This window comes from Candida albicans, chromosome 4 (genome assembly GCF_000182965.3).
Source record: "Candida albicans SC5314 chromosome 4, complete sequence".
Classification (NCBI taxonomy): Eukaryota; Fungi; Ascomycota; class Pichiomycetes; order Serinales; family Debaryomycetaceae; genus Candida; species Candida albicans.
The window spans coordinates 1498905-1525249 of NC_032092.1; the positions used below are offsets into that span (position 1 = coordinate 1498905).

General features: G+C 34.4%; 9 protein-coding genes across 9 annotated transcripts; 4 read left to right on the forward strand and 5 right to left on the reverse strand. All coding sequences in view use genetic code 12, as the record gives it.

Annotated features, from left to right (window-relative positions):
• Positions 1-16: 16 nt before the first annotated feature.
• Positions 17-1393, reverse strand: CAALFM_C406730CA (Imp2'p; the record flags this gene model as incomplete). The annotated part of the gene is made up of 1 exon (XM_710352.1): positions 17-1393. The coding sequence occupies one exon, from the start codon at positions 1391-1393 to the stop codon at positions 17-19; it is 1377 nt and encodes a 458-aa protein (XP_715445.1).
• A 424-nt stretch (positions 1394-1817) lies between these two features.
• On the reverse strand, positions 1818-3599 carry CAALFM_C406740CA (uncharacterized protein; the record flags this gene model as incomplete). The annotated part of the gene is made up of 1 exon (XM_710351.1): positions 1818-3599. The coding sequence occupies one exon, from the start codon at positions 3597-3599 to the stop codon at positions 1818-1820; it is 1782 nt and encodes a 593-aa protein (XP_715444.1).
• Positions 3600-8192: 4593 nt separating this feature from the next.
• GUT2 (glycerol-3-phosphate dehydrogenase) lies at positions 8193-10145 on the forward strand (the record flags this gene model as incomplete). Its single annotated transcript, XM_710349.2, has 1 exon — positions 8193-10145. One exon carries the CDS (start codon positions 8193-8195, stop codon positions 10143-10145), a length of 1953 nt encoding a protein of 650 aa, XP_715442.2.
• A 543-nt stretch (positions 10146-10688) lies between these two features.
• CAALFM_C406770WA (metal cation transporter) lies at positions 10689-12569 on the forward strand (the record flags this gene model as incomplete). Its single annotated transcript, XM_710348.2, has 1 exon — positions 10689-12569. The coding sequence occupies one exon, from the start codon at positions 10689-10691 to the stop codon at positions 12567-12569; it is 1881 nt and encodes a 626-aa protein (XP_715441.1).
• A 114-nt stretch (positions 12570-12683) lies between these two features.
• Positions 12684-13982, reverse strand: OYE32 (Oye32p; the record flags this gene model as incomplete). Its single annotated transcript, XM_710347.2, has 1 exon — positions 12684-13982. One exon carries the CDS (start codon positions 13980-13982, stop codon positions 12684-12686), a length of 1299 nt encoding a protein of 432 aa, XP_715440.2.
• An 879-nt stretch (positions 13983-14861) lies between these two features.
• CAALFM_C406790WA (putative signal sequence-binding GTPase) lies at positions 14862-15683 on the forward strand (the record flags this gene model as incomplete). The annotated part of the gene is made up of 1 exon (XM_710346.2): positions 14862-15683. One exon carries the CDS (start codon positions 14862-14864, stop codon positions 15681-15683), a length of 822 nt encoding a protein of 273 aa, XP_715439.2.
• A 194-nt stretch (positions 15684-15877) lies between these two features.
• On the forward strand, positions 15878-17254 carry CAALFM_C406800WA (RuvB family ATP-dependent DNA helicase pontin; the record flags this gene model as incomplete). The annotated part of the gene is made up of 1 exon (XM_710345.2): positions 15878-17254. One exon carries the CDS (start codon positions 15878-15880, stop codon positions 17252-17254), a length of 1377 nt encoding a protein of 458 aa, XP_715438.1.
• Positions 17255-17389: 135 nt separating this feature from the next.
• CAALFM_C406810CA (syntaxin-binding protein) lies at positions 17390-19312 on the reverse strand (the record flags this gene model as incomplete). The annotated part of the gene is made up of 1 exon (XM_710344.2): positions 17390-19312. The coding sequence occupies one exon, from the start codon at positions 19310-19312 to the stop codon at positions 17390-17392; it is 1923 nt and encodes a 640-aa protein (XP_715437.2).
• A 762-nt stretch (positions 19313-20074) lies between these two features.
• On the reverse strand, positions 20075-21232 carry CZF1 (Zn(II)2Cys6 transcription factor CZRF1; the record flags this gene model as incomplete). The annotated part of the gene is made up of 1 exon (XM_710343.2): positions 20075-21232. One exon carries the CDS (start codon positions 21230-21232, stop codon positions 20075-20077), a length of 1158 nt encoding a protein of 385 aa, XP_715436.1.
• Between the last annotated feature and the right edge of the window lie 5113 nt (positions 21233-26345).

A 26345-nucleotide genomic window follows, 5' to 3' on the forward strand; every position in this document is an offset into this window, starting at 1 on the left:
AATAAAACAATAAGGTCTAATCAACTCTAGCTTCAGACAATGTTAATGGTTTAACGTTATTTGAAAACACTGACGATCCAGATTTGAAACGATTGATTTTCTTCAACTTCTCACGTACTACCATAACAGGAACTGTCAGTTTTGTCACCAAATAATTTGATAATGAACCCAATAACACACCTTTGATGGCACTTTGACCTTTAGACCCAACAATAACCAAAGTAGGTTGCAAATTATCAATGAATTCTAAAATCAAATGTCTTGGGATTGGGTGGTGAATAATTTCAATCACAATATGTATTTGCAATTTGGTTAATTTCAACAAATTCAATACCTGTTGTTTGGCTTTGTTTAACATGTTCAATCGTGTTTGTTCACGAGAAGTTTCATTGGATGTGTTTCCTTTTAAGTGATGATTGGTGTCCCCATCTTCAATGACACACACTATAAACAAAACTGAGCCATCAACTAAAACTGTTCCCAAACTCCACTCTAATGCAAAAATGGATTCAGGAGAGAAATCCATACACAATAAAAACATTTTTGGTTTGACCTTCGGGTTGATTAACTGGAAGAAATTACCTCTTGTGATAGTCTGAATCACCCTTGAATGAGATTTATTTGAATCAACTGGTCCTTCTTTGATAGTTTCATTCAATTGTGATGCAAACTCACTATCCAACTTGTCTTCAACAGCTGATGTATATGGAGCCATAAAATCTTCACTGGAACCTTCGCCTTCTTCTGGTCTTGTTGGAGAAACAGACCCATTTCGAAGTCCATTTTCTTGATCAATGATTTTCTTTCTGTATGCTTGATAATTTTCCAACTTTTGTCTTCTAGCTAATGCGTCTTGATCACTTTCATCTAAATTCAAGTTTGTTCCAGTTAATTTCTGCTTGTCGCTGGCCAATTTATTCAATATTTCTTGATCAATCTTGCTTCCTGCTTTCCGGGCAGCAGCAAAGGCTCTTTCACTGGCAGTTAATTCCTCCAATCTTTTAATTGTGGCACGGTCATTCAAATTAGAATTCTCTAAAATTTGACTGATTTCATTGATTTTTTCATCTTGACAAGCATAGTTGGGTAAAATATTCCCTGTGTCATCATATTGGAATTTCTCATTTGTGTCGTCATCACTTATATGTTCCTCTTCACTGACTTCGTTTTCCCAGAAATCATTATCAGTTTGTTGCTTGTCGGATTTGATAATCCTCTCCAGGGGGTCATGATTGACAATAGACCATTTCAACTCTTTATTAAAATCTTCACGGTTAAGTGATGATGATCGAGAATGAGATCCACCTCTCGGTGATGTTGATCTACCTCGAGTCATGGATTGTTGAATTATGGCTAATTTTTCTGCCTCTAATCTAGATTGACGACTGGCCATGTTGGTGTAAGTTTAATAAATAGAAAAAGAAAAAGGAAGTCTTAAAAATGTTCTATAAGTGTCAGAAACAGAATAGACTATGAAACTTGTATCTGTTGGTTTGGGTTATCGAAAAGAAAATGTAATTGAATGGAGCTTTTCCCTCCTCGTTTCAAAAAAAAAAAGACTAAACTAGTGAACAAGGAGAGAGCAAAAGATTAACAATAAGAAATGTGTGTGCGAGTGAGTAAGTGATTGAGTGACAATCTATTATTACAACGCCAAGGTGTTTTTTCTCCTGGTTGGGACTGTAATTTCTTGCCCCGCCCCTCTTTGTATAGATAGTTAGAGCAATCATTACAATTCCTACTACCACATAAATGTTACACCGAACTTCATATAGCTAAGCATGCTATTGTACACTTTGATGTCTTCGACAGTTTGTTTATTCTTCTTCTTCCTCTTCTTCTTCTTCGTCATCATCTATAAACTCAATTAAAAAGTTTGCCCCTTTGCTAAACTCGCTAATGTCTTTTATACTTTGATCCATGTCAACATCCAAATGAATAACTTTCTTAGGATAAGGTTGAATGACTTCAAACTTAAATGGATAAGAGTTATGATAATCAGAAAGATCTTGAATTGAATTTTTCACATTATCGTCAATATCTAGCTTTTCAATCAAGTCATCAACTTGGTCTGTGTCTAACTCCTCTTGTTCGATGAAAAGTTTCAATTCGATAAACATGTAAAATTCTAATAATGTGATTTCTCCATTGAATAACTCTACTATTCTCTTACCGTTGGGTAACTTCAAAGCTATCTTGCATTTGGCATCAACATCTTGATCAAGGACATTCTGTTCAATGTACTTTGTCGATATCAATTTTAGCAAATAATATTGTCTCAATTGAGACTTTTGTTCAGCCAACTTTTGAGCATTCTCTTCTTGTAATCTCATTTCTTTCTTTATCTTGTCTTGTTGCAAAGATCTGAGATATGCGTCGTCTTGTTCTTGTCTTATCTGTCTGCTAATTTCCATTTCTTGTTTATCAAATCTGGCTGATACTAACTGAGGATTGAATCGCTCCAATAATTTGCCAATATTCTTCAAGATTTTGTTGGTGGTATTAGGAAGTTCCTCTTCAGTGATAAATGGTTTAGCAATATTAGATTTATACACTATTGACATTGAAGGCATTATATCAGGACTGGCAGACACATTGCCAACTAGCATAACATAGGGGAGTCTTTTCACTTTGTAAGTTTGGGCAATTTCAAATGCTTCAGGGGATCTTTCGATATTATTGACAAATATCTCTGTTTCCTTGAACAATCCATTAGATTTGTTAAATAGTTTGTCAAAGTGTTTATGGTTCACCAATGACTCGATAAAGTTTTTAGTTGTGCTAGAATCATTGACCAAAACAACCAAGAGCCAACGATACTCTTTTTGACAAAACAGATGCGTTTCGTTGAATTGGTCTTCCCGGAAGTTGAATTTATTGATGAGATTCACATCATTATTTGTTTCTTCCTTGCTGGGTTTCAATTCTGGTAAAAACTTATAATTAGGGATAAACTTCTCGTAATTGAATAGTTGGGGAAGTCTTTCTTCGGGACCTTTAAATACACGCCAACCAAACACAAATTTAAGGGCTGATAAAATAACATGTAATAATGTTTTTGGTATTATCAATAGTATTATCCATAACGAGCTCAATGGGGATTTCTTGGTGTCTTCAATTTCAGAATGAATGGATTCCGTGGTTTCATAAACATCTTCTTTTGTAGTTTCAGTTTTCTCTCTTTCTTGCCTTATTTTTTCATCTAATATTGATGTGTGTATCCCAACTTCCAATTGCCAACCATTTGAAATAACTGGGGCTTTAGGTAATTTTGGCAATAAGCTATCGAAGAACATTTGATGCTGTAAATTTACCGGTCCACTTTGGTCCAAACTGACATCAGGCGTTTCATTTTGGTGGTGATGTGAGTGTCGATGGGTCACTTGGTTGTCAATCTCATCATGTTGATTAATTGCTGAGCTATTCCCAATGGAATCGAACCCAGAATCAAAATATGTGGATATTGCATTATTCAAATCAAAATCATGTACTGTCAAAAATTCAATTATTTTATCGTCATTTTCTGAGTCTGTAGAACTTCCAGTTATCGATTTAAATTCGTCGACTTTCTCTTTGTGGTCTGAAGACAAAGAATCCATATTTTATAAAGTGAAAAAAAAGGGAGTGGTTGCTAATGAGTTCTAAATTAAATTAGGTATGGATAAGTTCTGGCACCCGACGATAAAGAGAAAAAAGAAAGAACGAAGTAAAAGTGGTGAAGGTTTCCTGTGACGCTGTACACGACTATACGAACAGATAAAAGTAGTTCGGGTCTGACTTGGCAAGAAAGAGTGTACATCACGTGATAAATACTCTGAACAATTATTTGAGAGGCAATGCTTGGCGAGTCTTCTCGGCCATAATTTTCCTGTTGCAAGTGATTTAAGATTCTGGTTGATATCTGTGGCAATTTTTTTTTGGCTGCAAAGATAAATAAAGCAAAGTGCTTTAAAAGTCACTTCATCTTCATCCCTTGAAATACCAAACTTATGATGTTCATCTACCAATATTTGACTCAGTTCACGATTATTCTGCGTCGAGTAAAGTATTAGGTAAGCGCATGGTACAAATTCAAAAGACATTGCTACAAACCAGACTAGCGCAAAATGCTAAAGCTAGCAAAAGCTACTTTTCTTGTTTCCAATTGAGTTTTTTATTCATGTGTCGCCACTAAAATTGAAAAATACAAGGTTTTTATATTGTTTAAGTATTTCTGCTTGAAACAAGCACTGTGGTTATATAAATAGGAGGGACTGGAATTACAGGTAATCGAAATCGTTCCGACAAACCCATAATTACCTCCCCTTTGTTGCTGGCTATATTTTGATCTCACAATTTTATATCAATATTCAGTCAGGTTTGTTATGTTGATTATCTTGATTGTTCAGGCATTTTTGATTTCAATTGTCCAGCAGTTTATGGAATTGAATTATCTGGAGTTCGACAATCATTTAAAATTTGTGTATCTGGTTTAGAAAGCAAAAAACAAGGGATATTAATTGAATTATCTGGAGTTCGACAATCATTTAAAATTTGTGTATCTGGTTTAGAAAGCAAAAAACAAGGGATATTAATTAAACACTCTCAAAACTAATAACCAAAAGTCTTTAATTATTTGTTTCAACATGTTCCTCTTTCGTTCCGAGCTATTTTTCTCATCTATATTTGATTAGCCATCTGTATATCTATATTGCTAGTAACTAATTCTCTTGCAATGATATGTAAAGGTGGGTTTTTTGGCTACTTTCATTAATAATAATTGTCCAAGTTGCTTGTAGTTATGAATTATATGGATGTATGAGGAGGTATTATTTTGTGCTAGTTTGAAATAAAATTCAAAAAGGAGAACAGTTTCGAATCTGGAAAGTCTGTCCCCTTACGAATTGTTTATCATTCTCTTCGGTATTGACGACGGGTTTATACCAGACGCATCAGATGACGCACAATATTCTTCAACCCAATTGGTTTAGTTGCTCTTCTCCAACTTTGAAACAATGAAGATCAAGTGGAGAAGTTTGGGAAAGCAATCCAGATTACATATATTTGTTTGCCTGGTCAGTGAGATGAGATGATTTGACTCTTTAGTGTTTAGTAATTCGAACAGTTAATTTTAACACTTGTTGAGTAGTAATTCTCTCGGTTAAATGTTGATGGCCTATATAATGTTTATTAGCCCAGGCTAGGTGTAGGGCTTCTACCAGCAACCCAGATTAGGAAAGTGGGGAAGAAGTTTCATGTTTTATGTACAACAACTTGGTTATGCATTCCATTTTATTATGCTGATCTCTCCTTGAAATGAAAAGCAGAACCAATTGAAAATATCACTTGGTGCTGATTTTTAGACATGCTAATTACCTTCTCTCTAACATCCAAGCAAGCATTTATGTTTTAGTTGCAAAAATAAATAAGCTGAAAATGTCGCGGGACAGGTACACAAAATCTTCTTGCCACAGGAGTTTAACTGTCACCTGTATGTTGAAAAAGCACCGCCTTACGCACAATGTACCACGCGTCCTATAATATGTAGTTTGAGTAATATTTTATACTGCTATATTTTGTAACTATGCATACTTTAGTAGAATATTGTACAAAGTGCTTATGTTGCTGTTTCGAGTTTACACCCCCTCTTTTTTTTTTTCTTGTCTAACAATTCTTCTTTGTGAGCTTTAGGTTGCTGGCCCTGATGTTGGTCTGTTTTTCTTGACATTTCTGTGCTGCCTATATGCTGCATCAGGTAGACAAGGCTTGGATTTTCAGCAGAGACAGTGCAGAAGCGTGATCAAAGAAGATGACCCTTAATGGTTTCATAACTGCGCAGTTGGTAAGGTGATAGTAGGTCTAGTCTTGTTTGTATTCAAGACAGTTCAACGGCGTAGATTTGATTTGACCTTGTAGCCAAAGCCAGTATTTAATATTGTCATTGAACATTCTTCAGGTTCCTTAGTTTTGGATGGGTACAGCGGTCTTCAATTGGAGATGGTTTGGCACTTTTTTAAAAAAATTATTAGAGTCTATGTTTTTTGAGTATTAGTTACGTTGTATGAGAAGCAGAGTACATATTTTTAGTGTAAATTTTTTACAAAAAATTTTGTGTGAAAGCTACCATAAAAATCAACACACATTCAAAGTTTCAGCAATAGTATATTTACACCAAAAAACTTTTAAGAATCTGGCCCTTAGATAAATACAAACTTGCAATGTCTTCTATAATCTTACTTAATAATGGCATCTACAGTGAAGCTCAACAATAGGTTTCAAATTGTTTGAGGCTTATTATTAATAACAATCGCAACAAACCCGATTGACCTTCAAAGGGTAAGACATCCAAACTTAACCCCAACTCTACTTGATTTGAATCAACTTGAATTGTTCTATGATAATTGCCCTGTAGAATATTTAGGTGAAATAGTTGTCCTCCATGCGTGTTAAAGAATAGGATTTCATTGAACGGGAACAATGCTAACGGTTTTTTTTTTCCTGCACAAACCGCACAAACCGCTCGCGCTAGTAGAAAACATATAACTTTTTAACCGAGGTATATTGAAGCATCTCATATGATTAATACAAAGAGCAACCAGACATAATTTTTTTTTGCACAGTTTATGACTGGGTAGATTCAAAGATTCAAGTGAGTACTTACATCTACCATCAATTCAACATTTTACCAACGCAGAGTTGCAAGTGATAGAAACAGCTGCTTTTATTCCAATTTTGAAGCCAATATTCTTAAAACAAAAACAGCGAGCAAAAACCTCGGCTTAAATTCCACAAACCAACCGATAACCACATGTATTAATAAAATCAGCTTAGTAAACGCCTGGAACTGAGGAAAAGACGGATAAAATCGCGACAACAGAAGCTAACAAAGAAGTTCTTGTTTTGCGGTACAATAGTAAGAATGGGCTTTGTACAGAATTCACATTGTTCCAGATTTAAAAATAGCACCCACCATTCCCCCCACCAAATGTTTCGGTATGGCTTTGTTGCCACAACATTTTCGTAAAGAAAGATGCAAAACAAAAAAGAAACGTCTACAATTTTATTATTGCTGACAATATTCTAGCTCATCAACCAATGACAAGGTCCAGGAAAAATTCAATTGGACTGAATTGTCAGCTGCAAAATAATTGCTACAATACACACATCTTGTTTTTAGTTATTTTTCAATCCCACATTCTACTAATCAGAAATTACTCGAACACACTAAACTGCCATAATCTAAAGGCAAGAAATTAATGACTAATAAAAAAAAAATCTTTTCTGTTAGACAATTCTTCCGAGATGGATGAATGGAGAAATTTTCGAAACATCTGCTTATGTAATACTGCACAATGCACTTTCGCATGAACATGAATTCTACAGAAAAAGAAATGAATTGCAAGCAAGTTAGAAATTCCGAATGACAGGCGACGTTGTGCCGCGAAAAGCATTCCTTTCCCACAAGAGATTTCTTAAAAATTGAAACATTTGATAGATTTTATGCCGGTTCTAGAAGATAGCAGCTGATTAGCTGATTAATTTTCTTTTCTGCTCAATTATTGAACTATTAAACAATTGACTTTCCCAATTATTCAATCTTTGATTAATTATTTATACAAGTGTTACAATTTTATATGTTGTTCTCGAATACTACATATGAATTATAATATTTGCAAATAATTTTCAAGACCGTGAATTCGGAGAGTCCAAAAAAAAATGGAACAAAAATTGGTGATGGAGAAAAAAGAAACAGAAAAAGAAAAAAAAAATTAATCATGAGCAAACAAACACAAACAAAAACTTGATATTTCACAGATGAAAATGTTCAAAGAAATATAAATTTATCATATTTTCAAATTTTCACTTTTCATAACTACTTTTTACTTTCTTCTTCCTCCTTTTCTTCTTTTTTTTGTAAATAAATATTCTTTTCCTCGTTCTTTTTTTTATATCTTGTTTACAATTTGTTTTGTATTTTTACCCATTAGAAACCAATATTTATATTATTTATTCTAAATTCATAGACAATTTGATAGAGAAATTTATTTTTCACCAATCACAGGTAAACTATTCCAGAGATAACTAGATTAGAGTTCATTGATAGAGTCCACACATATTATTATAATCTCCCCCCACACTTTTGAAAGTTCTTCCAGATATCTTGCTGATTGTATAACATTTTTTCATTTTCTACATATTCCTGAAACTATACAATGTCAAGATTTTTAAAATCAACTTTAGCAAAGTCAGTATTGGCAGCTAGTGCTGCTGTTGGTGGTACAGTTGTTTATTTGGATTTTATTAGACCAAAAAACGAACCTCACCTTGCTACTTCCTATAAACCATTCAACAAAGATATTCCACCACCACCATCTCGTGAATCATTGATTGGTAACTTGAAAAAAGTGCCACAATTTGATGTTTTGGTCATTGGTGGGGGTGCCGTTGGTACCGGTACTGCCGTTGATGCAGCTACACGTGGTTTAAATGTTTGTCTTTTGGAAAAAACCGATTTTGGTGCTGGTACTTCTTCAAAATCCACCAAAATGGCCCATGGTGGTGTTCGTTATTTGGAAAAAGCCATTTTCCAATTGTCTAGAGCTCAGTTGGATTTGGTCATTGAAGCTTTGAATGAAAGAGGTAACATGTTGAGAACTGCCCCACATTTGTGTACTGTTTTGCCAATTATGATTCCAGTTTACAACTGGTGGCAAGTCCCTTATTTCTTTGCTGGTTGTAAAATGTATGATTGGTTTGCTGGTAAACAAAATTTGCGTTCCTCCACTATTTTCTCCACTGAACAAGCTGCTGCCATTGCTCCTATGATGGATACCAGTAACTTGAAAGCTACTTGTGTTTACCACGATGGTAGTTTCAACGATACCAGATACAATGTTACTTTAGCTTTGACTGCCATTGAAAACGGTGCCACTGTATTGAACTACTTTGAAGTCGAACAATTGTTGAAAGATAGCAATGGTAAATTGTATGGTGTCAAGGCTAAAGATTTGGAAACCAATGAATCATACGAAATTAAAGCTAAAAGTGTTGTTAATGCTACTGGTCCATTTGCTGATAAAATTTTGGAAATGGATGAAGATCCTCAAGGTTTACCACCAAAAGTTGAACAATCACCAAGAATGGTCGTTCCTTCATCCGGTGTCCACGTTGTTTTGCCAGAATATTACTGTCCAACCACCTACGGTTTATTAGATCCTTCTACCTCTGATGGTAGAGTCATGTTCTTTTTGCCATGGCAAGGTAAAGTTTTGGCTGGTACCACTGATACTCCATTGAAAAAAGTCCCAGAAAATCCTGTTCCAACTGAAGAAGAAATCCAAGATATTCTTAATGAAATGCAAAAATACCTTGTTTTCCCAATTGACAGAAATGATGTTTTATCTGCTTGGTCAGGTATTAGACCATTAGTTAGAGATCCATCTACTATTCCTAAGGGCCAAGAAGCTTCTGGTAAAACCGAAGGTTTGGTACGTTCACATTTGTTAGTTCAATCACCAACTGGATTGGTCACTATTTCCGGTGGTAAATGGACTACTTACAGAGAAATGGCCCAAGAAACTATTGATTACGTTGTTAAACACTTTGATTTTGGTGATAAAAAGATCCTACCATGTCAAACCAACAAATTGATTTTGGTCGGGGGTACTGATTATTCAAAGAACTATTCTGCTAGATTGATTCATGAATACCACATCCCATTGAAATTGGCTAAACACTTGTCTCACAACTATGGTTCCAGAGCTCCATTGATTTTGGATTTGTATGCTGAAAGTGATTACAATAAATTGCCAGTTACTTTAGCTGCTACTGAAGAATTCGAACCTTCTGAAAAGAAAGCTAATGAAGACAATCAATTGAGTTATCAAAGATTTGACGAACCATTCAGTATTGCTGAATTGAAATACTCTTTGAAATATGAATATCCAAGAACTCCACTTGATTTCTTAGCCAGAAGAACTAGATTGGCATTCTTAAATGCTAGAGAAGCTCTTAGTGCCGTTGATGGGGTTGTTGAAATCATGAGCAAAGAATACGGTTGGGACAAAGAAACCGAGGAAAAATTGAGAAAAGAAGCTAGACAATACATTGGCAATATGGGTATTTCTCCAAAGAAGTTTGATGTTGAAAAGATTGTCATCCAATAATGAAATTATGATTTTGTTTATAAAATAAGTTCTACTTGTTATTTAAATTTTCGATAGAATAAAAATATTGATAGATGTTTGAGAAAATGGTAGCATGATAACACGTAGAGATTGTGTTGTATTATTTCTGTAATATGATTAATGAGCATTGTTATTATTTGAATGTGTACTCTATATTCAAGTGAGAAACACATTTGGTAGTTTGTTGGAGACGAACAAGAGCTCGTAGTAGAAGATTGTGTTTAACTCGGCAAGGGACATATCTCGCTTTGGTGGGGTAGAACGGAAGAAAGGGACAAAGTGCGCGAGGAATACGTGTTGTTGTTGTTAATTTCTATTTTTTCGTTTACAGATTGTCATTCTCTTTTTTTAGAAACTTCCACGCTTAAGAGATAACCACCATCATCAGCGTTTCAATCAAAAATTTCACCTACGCAGAGAAAAAAAAGGAAAGCAAGTTATCAACAACACCTCTCAACTTCCTCCCCCTACCCCCCAGATACACTTATAGATAGATTCATACATATTCAGTTAATTTTTAATATGGACTTTAAAAGCCGATATGAATCCTCACTAACCCTTACGAAATTTTTTGGTTCATTGCCCTTGCTCGTGGCGTTTCCCCTAGTGTTTTTATCTCATAGTCTAAGTACAACATCATTTGAATTTGCTTATGAAAATACCATACTATTGAATATATTTTTAGCATCAGCGTGTCTTTCAATAGTAATACTAGCTCATCGTTTAAATGTCTTACCAATCAGCAATGCTACCGCCACCACCAGCGGATCAAACAAGATGTCTACCATGTATCTTCTTTCCACATTCTATGTCATCTATACGTCAGCATCGTTTCTACCGGCAAATAGAGTGGCAGTATTGTATTTGGGATTGTTTTTGAACTCTTGGAATTTGTATACTCCATTGGCATTTGTTTTAGATTGCTATACCAATTTCAAGGAGTTTTATGGACTCCACATTGTATTCACATATGCATTGGTAATACTTGGATATTACTTGTTGTCCAGTAAATTGAACCTGTCATCGTTGTCTAATTTATTGTCTTCGCTCGATAAACCAACTGTTTTTGGTACGTTTATTTTCAGTGCATTAGCACTTGTATTTTACAATCCATCAATGTTCAATTTTAGTATGATTGGGGTTAACCTTGCTACATTTATTGTGTTTATGATATCAGTTCAAGAGTTTCAAATGAGAGATAGCAGATTGTCAAGTGTATTTGTTTCATTATTGCTTGAACTTTTGCAATATGTTGTGTTATTACAGCAACCATCTTTTTCACAAATAATCAATATTGGGCTTGCTGCAGTAGTGACTCCTGACAAGTCGTATCATTTTGAACAAGATGAGGAAAAGGGAACTGATCAAGGACATAAAATCACTAATAATTCGGCTCCCATTCTTAAAGAGCTAATGGGCCATTCTGATACTCGAGCTATTTTCAACTTCCTTTTGCTTAATGCTACATTTATGTTTGTTCAATTTCTATACTCATTCAGGTCTAAATCGTTAGGATTACTTTCTGACTCATTGCATATGGCTTTAGATTGTATGTCATTAGTATTGGGGTTAATTGCTGGTGTTATTTCCAAACATGAAATAGATAGCAACGGAAAGTACCCTTTTGGATTAAAAAACTTTGAAATATTGGCAGGATTTACCAATGGGACATTGCTAGTCGGTATAAGTGGATCTATTTTATTTGAAGCCATTGGTAGATTGTTCAACCCAGTACATTTACAAAAGACTACAGAATTGATAATTGTTTCAATATTGGGATTGTTAGTTAATTTGGTTGGGATATTTGCTTTTAATCATGGCCATTCACATGGTCACTCACATGGTCACTCACATGGTTCTTCTCATAGCCATGAACACTCGCATGGCCATTCTCATGAACACCTGCATGCTCCTAACTGTGACTCAGAAGATGAACACGACCATATGAATGATAACATGAAAGGTATTTTCTTGCACATAATGGCAGATGCCTTAGGTTCAGTCGGTGTTGTGATTTCGACAATATTAACAAAATACTTTTCGTGGGATGGATTTGATCCTATAGCGTCAATTATAATTGCCACTTTGATTTTTGTGTCTGCCGTTCCTTTAATAAAATCAACCGCATCGACATTATTGTTGAGTATCTCGAAGACTAAAGAAGATCAGATTCGGAATATTTTACATGAGGTTCAACAAGTCAAAGGAGTGAGATCTCTCACAACCCCAAGGTTTTGGCCAGGTCCTAGAAATAATGTTTGTGGGTATGTTCATATTCAAGTTTATCGAGGTGAAAATACATCTTATATCAAGCGCCAATGTGAGAAAATGTTTGAAAGTAGGAACATGGATGTGATGCTTCAGATTGAAAACGATTACGACGATTGTTGGTGTAGGAAGTAAGAACAGGATTGTCGGTTAGTGGGTTCATTTTGTATCCCCCTTTTACTATTTAATAACTAATTTAATATAGCCAAAAAAAAAAACAATCCGTTTAATTACAAACTACGTACAACTCTAATTTACTTCTAATTTAGATGTTCTTTCAATCAAATCAACAATTTGTTGTTTGTTGGGCCAGAAACCCCAACCTAACTGCAAGGCCTGGTGGAGTCTAACACCAAGTTTATCGGCAAACTCCCATACCAAACCTGGATTTCTTAAAAATCCTCTACCGATCAAAGCAAGATCAAATGTTCCTTCTTCTAAATATTTGTTGAGCAATTCAGGATCTTTTTCAAGCCCACCAACGCAACTGACCAATAACTTGTCACCAACATGTTGTTTAATTGCACGAGACAACGGAACATGGATTGGCTCTCTCAACTCTTTACTGATCCCAGATCTTGGTGGTTGTCTATAATCGTTACCACCAGATGAAACATCAACCAAAGCAATACCCTTTTCTACTAAAATGTCAGCTAATTTTTTGGAATCTTCAATAGTCCAAGCTTCTGGATCAGGACTATTTTCAGCAGCAGAGATTCTCAAAAACACTGGAACATCGTTTGGAATACTTGATTTAACACTATCGATAACTTCCTTTAAAAATTTGGTTCTATTTTCAAAACTGCCACCGTATTCATCTGTTCTCTTGTTTGAAATAGGACTATAGAACTCATTAATCAAATAACCATGAGCACCATGAATCTCAACTGCATCAAAGCCACTGATTTCAACAGCTCTTCTAGCAGCAGCACCAAAATCCTTAACAACACGTTTGATTTCATCTTTGGTCAACTCATTAGGAACAGGTAAATTACCATTTGGTCTGAATGCCAATGCAGAAGGAGCAACTGCTTTGTCGGCAAACCCATTGACAGATTTATCTGCAACTTGTTCCAAGTGCAAAAATAAGGGCTGACCAGAAGCTTTTCTACCACCATGGCCCAATTGGATGGCAATTAATTGCTTTTGAGAATGAGCGTAATCGACAATTGGTTTCAATTTCTCTGCTTGTTCATCCTTCCAGATTCCTAAATCATGAGGTGATAATCCACCCTCAGGAGAAACAGCCGTGCTTTCAACAATGGTGATACCTGGCCCACGATTCACTAATGAACCATAATGGATTAAATGGTATGGAGTTGCTTCAAAATTATAATCAGCAGAATATTGACACATTGGAGATACCCCAATTCTGTTTGGCAAAGCAAGCTTACCAATCTTTAAAGGTTGAAAAATTTTGGGAGCAACTTCATCTGACGATTGGGGATAAAAAGTACCAGCCGGAACAGGCTGTTCTGGAGTGTAATAGGAAACCTCAGGAGCACCTTTGATTTCATCTGATGGTTTTACTTGGTATGGAACTGTCATTGTTGCAAATAGTTTATTAAAGCAGTTTGGTTAATATATATTGTGTTCGACTAGATTAAAAATTTTTTGAAAAATTGTTGAAATCTGGTATTTATATAAAGTGTGGAAGTATTTCCGGAGCTTACAAATCACGACAATATCTCGGATAATAAAAAAAGCAGCCCCCCCCCCTAATTGTATATCGTTCCACTATAGCAAACCCCTTGAGATAGGCTCTAGCTGTACAGGAATGCAAGCTTGCCTCACGTGTAATTTTGTAATTATCTAACACACATCGTATTACCAAGCAGTTCGACCAGCAAAGTTAATTAATAACACTGTTCAAAAATAGAGATATGCGGATTACAAATCAAGTTGGGGGTGTACCTTTCCATGGTTGCCAAAATAGGAATTTCAGCCGAGAAAAAAAAGTCTTAATATTTGTCAGCAAATGGTGTTTGCTCCGAGATACTCCAACTACAAGAGCTGTTTGGTTTAGCAACACACTCCAAAGACTTCCTCATGAGTACGGGATTTGCAAAATAGAAATCAACAATTGCTGTAAGTGATGAGTAGGAAGATTAGGCAAGATATCAGAAAAGATGCCACATCTTTACAATTATAATATTCCATAATTCCACGCAAACTTGAATATACCGTTTATTGCAAGCCTTGAAGTTCCCGATTTGCCAATTTTACTGTTAATAATGACAGCCTCTGGTATCTATGTTCATTGATTTTACCGTTGTTGTTCTACTTACTAAGTTGATCTCATCGCATATTATTTCACTCCATCAAAGATACAACACCCAAAAAAAAAATAAGGAGAAAAAAAATGTTTACAATAAACTCTTTCATTTACTCTTTGCTCATCAGACCCCAACTAAATTCAACAAAGATATGTCAAGAACCGGAGTATTAGTATTGGGACCTGCAGGTGTAGGTAAATCTACATTCTGTAATTCTATGATTGCGTATATGCAATCTATAGGACGTAGGGCTCATATTGTCAACTTAGACCCAGCGGCCAACCCAACCGAGTATGAATTCACAATCGACGTTAAAGATTTAATATCATTACAAGATGTCATGGAGGAGATGGAATTAGGACCAAATGGAGGGTTGGTTTATTGCTTTGAATTTTTACTAAATAACCTCGACTGGCTTGATGAAGAAATCGGTGATTACAACGACGAGTATTTGATTTTTGATTGTCCTGGACAAATCGAACTATATACCCATATACCAGTATTACCAACTATAGTAAGACATTTACAGACATCATTGAATTTCAACCTATGTGCCACATATTTGTTAGAAGCCCCATTTATCATTGATAATTCAAAATTTTTCTCTGGTGCCTTGAGTGCCATGTCAGCCATGATTCTATTGGAATTACCGCACATTAATATATTATCCAAAATTGATCTAGTGAAAGATGAGTACAGCAAGAAACAGTTGAAGAAATTTTTGAATCCTGACCCTTTACTACTTGCAAAACAAGAAGATTATATAAATCCTAAATTTGCCAAATTAACGCAGTCCATTGCTAATTTGGTCGATGATTTTGGCATGGTGCAGTTTTTGCCATTGGATTGTTCAAAGGATAGTAGAAGTGTAGAGACAATTTTAAGTTATATTGACGATGTCACACAATGGAGTGAAGCTCAAGAACCGAAAGAGCCTCATGATGAAGTTGAATTACCAGATGAGGTATTTTAAATAGATCTGAATGTATATTATTGATTATAGAGTTTTATATTCGGGAATTCCATCGCATTGTCTTCTTTGTAGCATTTGTTCTCACAGTGAAAAACGAAAAGAAAAAATCCAAGGAAAAAAAAAGACAAAAAAAAAATACTCCCAAACATCAAAATATTTCAAACAACAACAATATAAGAGAACTTCATTAGACAATGGTGCAAATAACAGAAGTAAAAGAAAACCAATCATCCAGAGAAAGCAGAACTGCTGCTCATACTCACATTAAAGGATTAGGTCTTAATGAACAAGGCATTGCCAAGCCAATAGAAGGAGGATTTGTTGGACAGAATGAAGCCCGTGAAGCCTGTGGGATAATTGTTGATTTAATCAAATCGAAAAAAATGTCTGGTAAAGCTGTGTTAATAGCAGGTCCACCAGCAACTGGTAAAACCGCTTTGGCCTTAGCTATATCCCAAGAATTAGGTCCTAAAGTTCCATTTTGCCCCATTGTTGGATCAGAATTATATTCCGCAGAAGTCAAGAAAACCCTGGCATTAATGGAAAATTTCAGAAGAGCAATAGGTTTGAGAATCAAAGAAACCAAAGAAGTTTATGAAGGGGAAGTTATTGAATTGACTCCTGAAGAGGCAGAAAACCCATTAGGTGGATATGGAAAAACTATCAGCCATGTGATTGTTGGATTAAAATCAGCAAAGGGGACCAAAACTCTTAGATTAGATCCTGTTATTTACGAAAGTATTCAGAAAGAAAGAGTAACAATTGGGGATGTGATCTACATTGAAGCAAACACTGGTGCTGTCAAGCGCGTTGGTCGATCAGATGCCTATGCTACAGAATTCGATTTAGAAGCAGAGGAATATGTTCCTTTACCAAAAGGGGAAGTTCATAAAAAGAAAGAGATTGTCCAAGACGTTACTTTACACGATTTAGATGTAGCCAATGCCAGACCACAAGGAGGACAAGATGTCTTGTCGATGATGGGACAATTATTGAAACCTAAAAAAACTGAAATCACTGATAAATTAAGAACTGAAGTGAACAAAGTTGTTTCCAAATACATTGAACAAGGTGTTGCTGAATTGGTGCCTGGTGTTTTGTTTATTGATGAAGTTAATATGTTGGATATGGAAATTTTCACATACTTGAACCGTGCATTGGAAAGCTCAATAGCTCCAATTGTTGTTTTGGCATCAAACAGAGGGTTAACTACAGTAAGAGGATCTGATGATGGAGTCAAAGCTCCTCACGGATGCCCACCTGATCTAATTGATAGATTGTTAATTGTCAGAACATTGCCTTACAATCAAGAAGAAATCAAAACTATTATTGGTAAAAGAGCAAGCTTAGAAGGATTGACATTGACTGATGACGCTTTAGAGAAATTGTCAAAACAAGGTTTGACCACATCATTACGATATGCAGTACAATTATTGACTCCAGCTGGTGTTTTAAGTACAACTGCAGGCCGTTCTGAAATCACTGTTCAAGATATCGAAGAATGTGAGTTCTTATTCTTGGATTCTCGTCGTTCAACAAAAGTCTTGCAAGAAACCAAAACCTTCCTTTAAGTATAGGATAGGCTATAATATAGATTGTGTAAAATTAGTTTTTATATAAAAATACAAACAAAAAAAAAAGGAAAAAAAAGAAAAATCAAATATGTACTTGGGGATTACTAGTGGTTATTTGAGATACATATACATTTAGCTACCTAACACGCTACACTCTTCCAAGAATTCGGATGCTGATGTAATTTCAGTACTACCATATATAACCTTCCTATGGGCTTTATTAGGATCATTGGCCCATTCTTGTAAATTCTGATACTCCAAATAATTACCACCACCAACAACAAACACCAATGATTCTTGATAAGATTGTCTTTTTGGTGGTTTTGAGTGACCACCTCTTGATTTAGGATCAAGATATACGTATTCGTCGGTCAACTGAACACTTTGCTGAGAAGCATTAATCGGATCCATAATTGCTTCAACGATAGTTGTAATTGGAAGTAGTTTCTTTTCAGGTATAAAACTTTTAATTCTTGTGGCAATAGAGGTTAATCCTTCTGAGATTTTACCTTCTGTCAAACCGTAGAGCTTTGACGATAACCCACTCAATAAGGCACTTGAATTCATCTGTGAAGCTTGATTGGTGAAATTATTGCTGGTCTCGTTCAAAGTTGATAAATTAGCCAATTTTGAGTGTTCTTTGAATTTCAAGATATAGTTAAAACTGGATAAGTCAACTTGGGGGTATTTCTCCTTGAAAATAGATTTAACTTTTTCAATATATTCAGGTGTCAAATCCACCAACAAAGTCAAAATTATAAATGTTCTTAATTTGTCCAAAGAACTATCTCTTTCTGAATCAACCACCAATAATTCCAAAAACTCTTTTAAGACTTTAGGATCCGTTGCATTTTGTTCTATTTCAAAATACTTGTCCAAGTTTTTCGCTTGCAATTCATTGATTAACGATGACAATATGTCCATGTGCATATCCAAAGTTGCCTTTCTAGCCGTCAATTCTGGTAATTTTTCAACTGCCTGTTGAATATTAGCAGTTGCATTTGCATTGGGGTCAATATCATCCAAAGAACTAATCCCCGTTTTCGCAGTAACTTCTTTAGCATCGTTTTTGTATGCATTCAATTCAGCATCAGCGCTTTCAACCGCGTCAGGGAATGGGAGCTGAGAGTACTTGTTCCAAAAGAAATCTTTGGGATCAACATCATAATTTTTCGTTGAGTCCTTTTCTCCATCTTTTGCTGCGTGCTTGGTAATTTTAATTGTGTTTCTTTGCAATTGGAATACATCACTGACCATACATTGATAAATCCATGAATGAGAAAACATAGATGCCAAATCAAAATTTCTATCCAATAAGATTAAGACGGGGCGTTGTTGGATAGAAGCTGTGGCCACTGTACTGCCTCTAGTGTTACTTAAATATTCTCTTAATTTCAAGTCCAATTGTTGGGCAACAAATTCGGCAGGGCCATTTTGTTGTGCTCGTATAACAGGAATGATATCCATGGAAACAATTGTGGATAACAATCCATTCGCAATGACATCAACCAACTTGTGAATTTTCTCTTCATCAGTATTTGAGCTGTTAAACTGAGTGAAAATTTCAGGTAAGTTCAATGAAAACAAGTTTGGCTCGGTGACGATATAGTCCAAATATTGATCGAAAACTTGTTTAATCTTTTGGGATTTACCAGATATTGAAACTTTTTTAGCAAACTCTTCCAACAATTCACGATTTATCAGGGACGTAAAATTAATGTAAAAACTATCGTATCGGTCTTGATTCAAATCTTCAATAATGTACAAAATATTTTCAATTGTTGGTTCAACAAAGTAAATGACAGGGACATCGGGCAAATTTGCTCTTTTCGAATTGATCAAGGAATGAACAGTAATACCACATTTCAACAAATCATTGACTCTCAATACTGAAGACAAGACTGATCGAGACTTAGCATCTAATACTAAGACCTTCCAAATTATTTCTTCTGATTTGGATGCCAATGTCAAATCTGCAGAACCTTCTTTGTTCAAATGAAGCATTCTTTGCAAAATAGAAATTTGCCTATCTCGTAAACTTACATCAAGTGACATTATTGATAAGCTTTGTTATTGAATTGAATTATTAAAGAGTTCTAATAGATTTCGTTTTGCTGGTGCTGTGCTTTTGTTTGAATGGTTTGTCTACGCTTTTTTTTATTGCTTGGTGTTGTCAACTTTTGGTAGGGCACACACGTAAACAATTTATAGTTGAGCCAACAAGAAATGAAATGAAAAAATCCACCTTTACACACGACACCAATTACTATGTCAAATAACTACAATTTGTCAATATTAACAATTTTTAATGAAATAATAATAATACAAACATTTAATTATTGATACTACACAAGTAATATGGCCAACAAACTATATAAGAAAAATCTGTTTTTTAAAAAAAGTTATTTTTTTTTAATTTTTAGTTGTGAAAGGGGGATATTTGGAATCTGGTAAGTTTTTGCAGCTTGTGGAACCTATAGATCAAACTATCAGCAACATCAATAGAATAACACCAAAAAAAAAACTAAACAAACATCACTTTGGTTGTAGAACTCAAATACCCTCTCACTTTGTTTAGATATATCCTGGAAAAATACAAAAGGAGAAAAAAAAACATCTATATTGAAATTAATAATCGTACAGTAATTATAGTGATAATGACAAAATTTGATAATAATAATAATACTAGTAAATACAATAGTAACATCAGAAAGTGGTTGCCAATAATGCTGTTAAAACACTTAACATAATACAAGAGTGGTGATTTACCTTTTTATTGAGTTTTTTTTAAACGATATCCCTCCAACACAGAGAAGCTTATTTACTTCTGTATTCAACAATACCTCTCAAAACTTTGATTCTACCAAACTCGGCATGTTCAATTGTATTTTCGTCATCCTTTTGATCCTTAGGTTTGTTTTTGTGTTCTGTACCAGGTTTGGGCCATGTACAGTTCAAACGAAGTCTAGTGCACTCGGTACACCTTGGTCTTGTTTCACAACAACGTTTCTTTCTTTGACGGCATGTAAGACATCCCATACGCGATCTTTTTGTAATTGGTTTACCAGAATTGACTGCAGTTGGTGAGCTCGAAGAACTGGATGCTGTTTTTGGAACTTGTGGTGTTTCAGAACTCAGTTCCGATAATTTTCTTAATTTTGGTTTTCTACCAGGTTTTTTCTTTGTTCCTTGTTCTGGCGGCAGTGGCTGTTGTTGCTTGACTTGTTGCTGCTCTGATGGAGACAAATTCTGTGGTGGTATTTGCTGCTGGATTGAGGATGGTATAGTATTACCAGCAGCAGAATACAAAGGTTGAGATTGGTAGCCGTCCCATTGTTGTGACTGGGTTCGAAGAGGTTGTTGCTGTTGCTGTTGTTCTGCGGGATTCTGTGCATTGGGGTAAGGATTTGTAAAATCCTGGACAGGATATTGTTGAGTCGAGGCAGACATCATGGCATTTTGCTCGTTTAGTTGCAGTTTGAGTTGTTGTCCTTGTGCCTGTTGTCTTTGTTGCAAATTGTAATGCTGATTGGGCAATTGATTCATTTGCACATATTCTTGGTGTTGGGGATTGTACACATCACCCGCTAGGTAACCTACAGATTGTGGCGGATATTGCTGGTACAATGGTTGTTGTTGTTGTTGTTGTTGTTGGGAATGAACCTGCTGTAGTTTATCGCCGCTTCTCTGTTGCGCCGTTTGTTGTACCGGATAACCAGTGTTTGGCATATACCCTCGCTGGTTCAGCTGTAATGGAAATGGTGGACCGCCTATTGTATTAGGATTTCGAGAATACTCATTTGAAAATTGTGAGCTCCCATACTGAGGTCCGCCTATTGACCCTGACGTTGGCACTGCTCTGCTATTAGGGGGAGATACATTACTTGGTAGCTGTGGTTGTGGTTGTGATTGACGAGAGGTATTGGATTTACCATTGTTAGGGTCATTCCAATTGATATTGGGTATTGAACTCATTGTTGATATTTAAACACTTGATGTTGAAAATGGAAAATTAAATACCAGATAGTTTTCGTTTGAATGTTTGTTAATCGAAAATAAAAATTTCAATTGTTGCAAAAAAAAAAATTTATAAAAAACTCCGAGTTTGGTTATTTTTTGTAATATCGTTTGTTGAAAAAAATGGGGTGAACAGATACGAAAAAAAAATATAACGATTTTTTTCTTGTATATCGAGTAGAATATATTTATAGTAATAAGAAAAAATCCGACCAGTTGATAGCTGGTATATGTTTTGTAATCAAGATTAACACTGTTGGGTGGTTCTTATTATTCTTCTTCTGTTTCCTTTCCCTTTTTTATGTCAATTAAACTAGTTGATTAAAGTGGCCAAATTAAAACTTTCAAATATGAATATGACAGGATTGAGCCAGAAAAATAATTTTTTCTTTAAACAAAAACTAATCTAATGTTGCGGGAAAATGACTACTTAAAATGTGGAGGTAGAAAACAATTATTTGAATGATGAATTAGGTCTTGCCCTTTGAATTTTGCTATAATTTCTGGCTTTTTTTTTCAAAATATTCGCAGTTGTAAATCTAAATATCCAAAATTGGTTTATGAAATGATGATAGATATGAATAAATAGATGTTGGGTATATAGAATATGTTGAGGTATTATTCATCTATTTGATAGTATGTCCCAGTTCTTTTTAGTAACTTGACTTTGGTGTGGATGATATGAGTTAAACAACTTTCTGATTGTAAAACAACCCCAAATATATGTGCAACAAATATATGCTGTTCGGGTAAAAGATTCTAATTAAAGCAAATAAATGGGTAGTCCAAATGTGTAGGGGATTTTCTCTGTCCTTTTTTTAATTTCTTTCTTTTTTTTTGGTTGTTTTTTTTTTTCCTTCGTGATTTTAGTTCTATAATAGAAACTTATCAATGTCTCTTTTTCTAACCAAAAGAAAAAGAACAAATTTAAAAAAAAACCACTAAAAAATAAAATAAACCTATTTGATGATGACACAAATAGAACTGAAAAATTTACTTTGACGAAACCACAAGTTGTATGGAAGTGAAATTATCAACAAGTCTTTTTAATTATGGCAACAAGATTTTTTTTCTTCTTCAAAGGAGGAAAAAGAATATACTTGAAAATGCGATTAGTACTTTTAATTGGGGATACTGAAATTGTGTGACAATGTTCTCCAAATATATAATGATAGGTTAAAGTATATTTTGGCTCTTCAAAGTTGTTAAATATATAAATGTGGGCTTGAAGAATGACACGGTCTGTAATGTAAACTTAAGTTTCCTTTTCCTTTGTCTTTTCTTTTTTATATATTTAATTTTAACCTCTCTTACTTTGTTTTCAGGGGTGTTGTAATTGGTATTACGTACTTGGTTTTTAATGTGCAAAAAAGAAAAAAACAGTACGCGAATGTAAGGAGCTTGAACTAATATCTTTATAAATTGAAGGATTTGTCAAACTATATTCGATAAAACAAAAACGTGAAGTACGAAAACTGAGTAGATAGTTGAAATTTCAGTTTCTTTGATTGTCAAGTTGGGTATGGGAAACAAACAACAAATTGAAAATGAAAATAACTTATTTTAAGTTTAAGTAAAATCAAACAAAAATAAAATATGTAAAAATCTAACTTAAATAAAATTGTAAAGTATTTGTAGGGGTTGTCTGGGTAAACAAAAGTCTCCAATAATATTTTTTAGGGTAGGATGAATCTGAGTATATTTTCTTTTTCAATTGTCAAGAATGCTTGGTTGTATTCAATTGGTTGTCAAGAACGATAGTCTGTAACAATTTCTAATCTGTGTGAAAAGTCCCCTAAATCAATTGAAAATTGTATAGCCCGTTTTTACGTAATAAATGGGTTGTAAATGTATAATGATTTTTTTTAGGGGTGGGGATGGGGGAGTAAAAACAATAATAGGGTAGATTTACTGATTAGTCCTTTTCCGTTGAATGGAAGTTTGAATTGGGTATGAATTCAATATCTTTATAATAACCAAAGTAGGAACTTTGAGGATAAAGGGTTTTAAGTAGAAGTATGTTGATTTCTTCAAAAGAAAAAATTGAAATTTGAATTGAAAATTCAGTTGTTATTTATATTTGCCAAAAACCAAAAAAAAAAACAACAATGCAAGTGTTTTTCCTACTTTGATTTGCGTTGTACTTCCCAGGCGTAATTTGTTTTGACTTCAAAACAAAAAGCCAAAAAGCATGGAATATTAGAAAATTACTATCTAACAACATTAGAGGTGAAGGGAAAAACACTAAAATGAAATATATAACAATAATTCAAGAGGAGATGCATTGGTTTTGAGAATCTCATGTACTATTTTATCATACATGCATAAAACAAATATGTACTATTACTAAATTATTATTCATGTAAAAATGTGTTACAGAATTGGGATACTAAAGGTGCAATGCAATCAATTTCCCATAATGAAAAAAGAGAAAGTCACCCAAGACATATACACAGCGTAAAAACATAAGGCATGTATATATTGAATAAAGAGTACACCCATCAACAAACCGACGAAGAATAAGGTGACCGGAAGTACCAAAAGAGTCAAATGATTGGCACAATAGTATTCTATCCACTAAAAAAAAAAGTATTGTTCTGGACAAGTGTTACCTAAACAATTAATGCAGTATGGGCTATTTAATGAGTTATGACGCAAGAAATATTTAGCATTAGATACATTTGCCTCCCCGACATTATTGTTGATAATCCCAAACTTTGAATACTTCTTTTTCGATTAGATGAATATGTTTAAATGAGTTATGTCTTATTGTTATTATTGGGTCCATATAATCATGAATAGCTTCAAAACAATCCAATGCTCTTCTAATTCATTTACGGAACACAATGGGAAGAAAAAACTCAAATGAAAATGAATTAAACTATTCAAGGTTATAATAGCTTAAATCAACTATTTGGTTTGTAGTCTTTTTTTTTTCTTTCTCGTTGTTGTTGTTCTATAACATGTTTATATCTCTCATTCATGGCTCAATATTATTGATCTGCAACATTAGCAATTAATAGTTAAGATTTTAAAGTTTTTTAATGAAAGTTAAAACCATTTTGTTGATATTTTTATTCTGGCTTGTTTTGTTCAGCTAATACTTCTCTTTACCATTTTATTATGGTTGTAGCGCAAAACAAGCTACATATCCATGACAGGTTCAATGGGATCAAGTTTTGTCGGTAATCTCCGTAACTGCACAACATGAGTTTTTACTGGGCATTCTTGGCGATATATCAGCTCAGTTCATGTGATGAAAAAATACTCATAAGCAGAAGCTACAACAGCTCATCATTCTTTGTCGCCTATTTTTTCACCTGTTTAACGCCAATTTAATGTCTTCTTGGTTTACGTTGTCGCTTGTGGGTACTTTTCAAACATCACTGCTTTGAACAACATGGATACTAAAAAAGTTGATAATTACGTGCTCTACACAAACTTGATTAGTTGCGACATTCTCTGGTAGATGCAAAATTACCAAAGCAAATAAAAATGAATTATGGCTCAAAAACTTATAAGCTGGTATGCATACTTCTATTCTGGATTTGTTGCTATAATTGCACCCCGTCTTTTTTCTTTGCTGTGTGGTGGTTTTTCTGATTTTCCGAGAATTGGGTCTCCTCTTTTACTGTAGTACCTCATTACACTCTATACCATCGATATATTGAGATGCAAAAAAAAAAATATACTTTTACCATATTGGATTCAATGGCTACCAATTGCAAGATACAATATGATAATCGGATCTAGTTTAATGTAAATCCGCACAAAATAATATTTTTGTTCTTTTCCATTTTTTTTTTTGCCACCCACATCAAAGGAATATGTATTATCTATTTAGCGATATTTCCTATTTCCGTATAGCACATATCATCTCTATTTAACACATTATTAGATTTAAATAGTGACCAAAAAGATAGTTAACTACTTGTTTTGTTTTTGTTGATAGGACGGAAAGCTTTTGGGAACAAGTTTTCCGAAATTAAACAAACAAGTGAATTTGCAAATACGTAAAACCACAATGGAGTAGTTTCATTTGCTTTTGAAAAACTATATCAGACGTGTAGAAACTTCTATGTAACAAAGCTGTCCTTGTTTGGTTTTGCTAATGCTTGATGCACTCACACGTTAAAACTGTTAGGCTGAGGGGAGAACAATTAGTGCAATGGCTTGAGTATCACCTGTGACATAAGTCAAAAAAAATGACAATATCAATGATGGCACAAACGGGAAAGAATAGGCCGCAAGACAAAGAAAGTCGGTTACCACTGCATTTTTTTATTTTATTGTTATTTTTTTTCTTTCTTCCTTTTTTGGCCCGAGTTGACGCATATATGATCATGTGAAGATATTTGCATTAACCGTTTGATACAAGGTTCTCTATTGTCTATTCATTACTTGTGATTGTGGCAAAATAAAACCAGAAAGTATATTTCATTTTTGTAACACTACAACGGTTTCATTGGTCCGCCTTGACACTTTTTTTTTTAGATCACTTTGTTTTCGACACCATTTGGAGGCATTAGAGTATAGTCCCAAGAAGTCAATTTAATTCACGTTGACTATCCGATTCTGGATCTGTCAAATAAATGGATGAGTCAAGATTAATTAGCAATGAATTCATATGTGTGATGTCGTTTCAGTTTGGGTATCAATTTCAATAATATTTGAATGAACTTTTCCTTCCCCTAGGCATTTAGTTAATACTACTCTATAGTTAGTTCTAAACAGTTGAATTTACAAACTAAAACACCTATCTCAATGTTACAATAGGTTAGCCCCCCCTTAAAATTAATTACTAATGAGAGCCTTGACGTTGTTTTGATATGTCAAGTACCAACGGAAACAAGTCTATAGATAGATAAGCCTGGCTCGTAGGATATTAGTTTGTACTTGATAGTTTATTCTCAAAGAACTTACTAGTGAGCAAGAGATATCTATGTGCACTTGGGTTACGCTGTGGTTAGTAGCGAGTGCACCAGGATATGCTAAATCTAAATATGTTGTTGGTGATAAGGTGCAACAAACATTATAAATATTCAATTTATAGGGCGTGTTGTTACAGAAT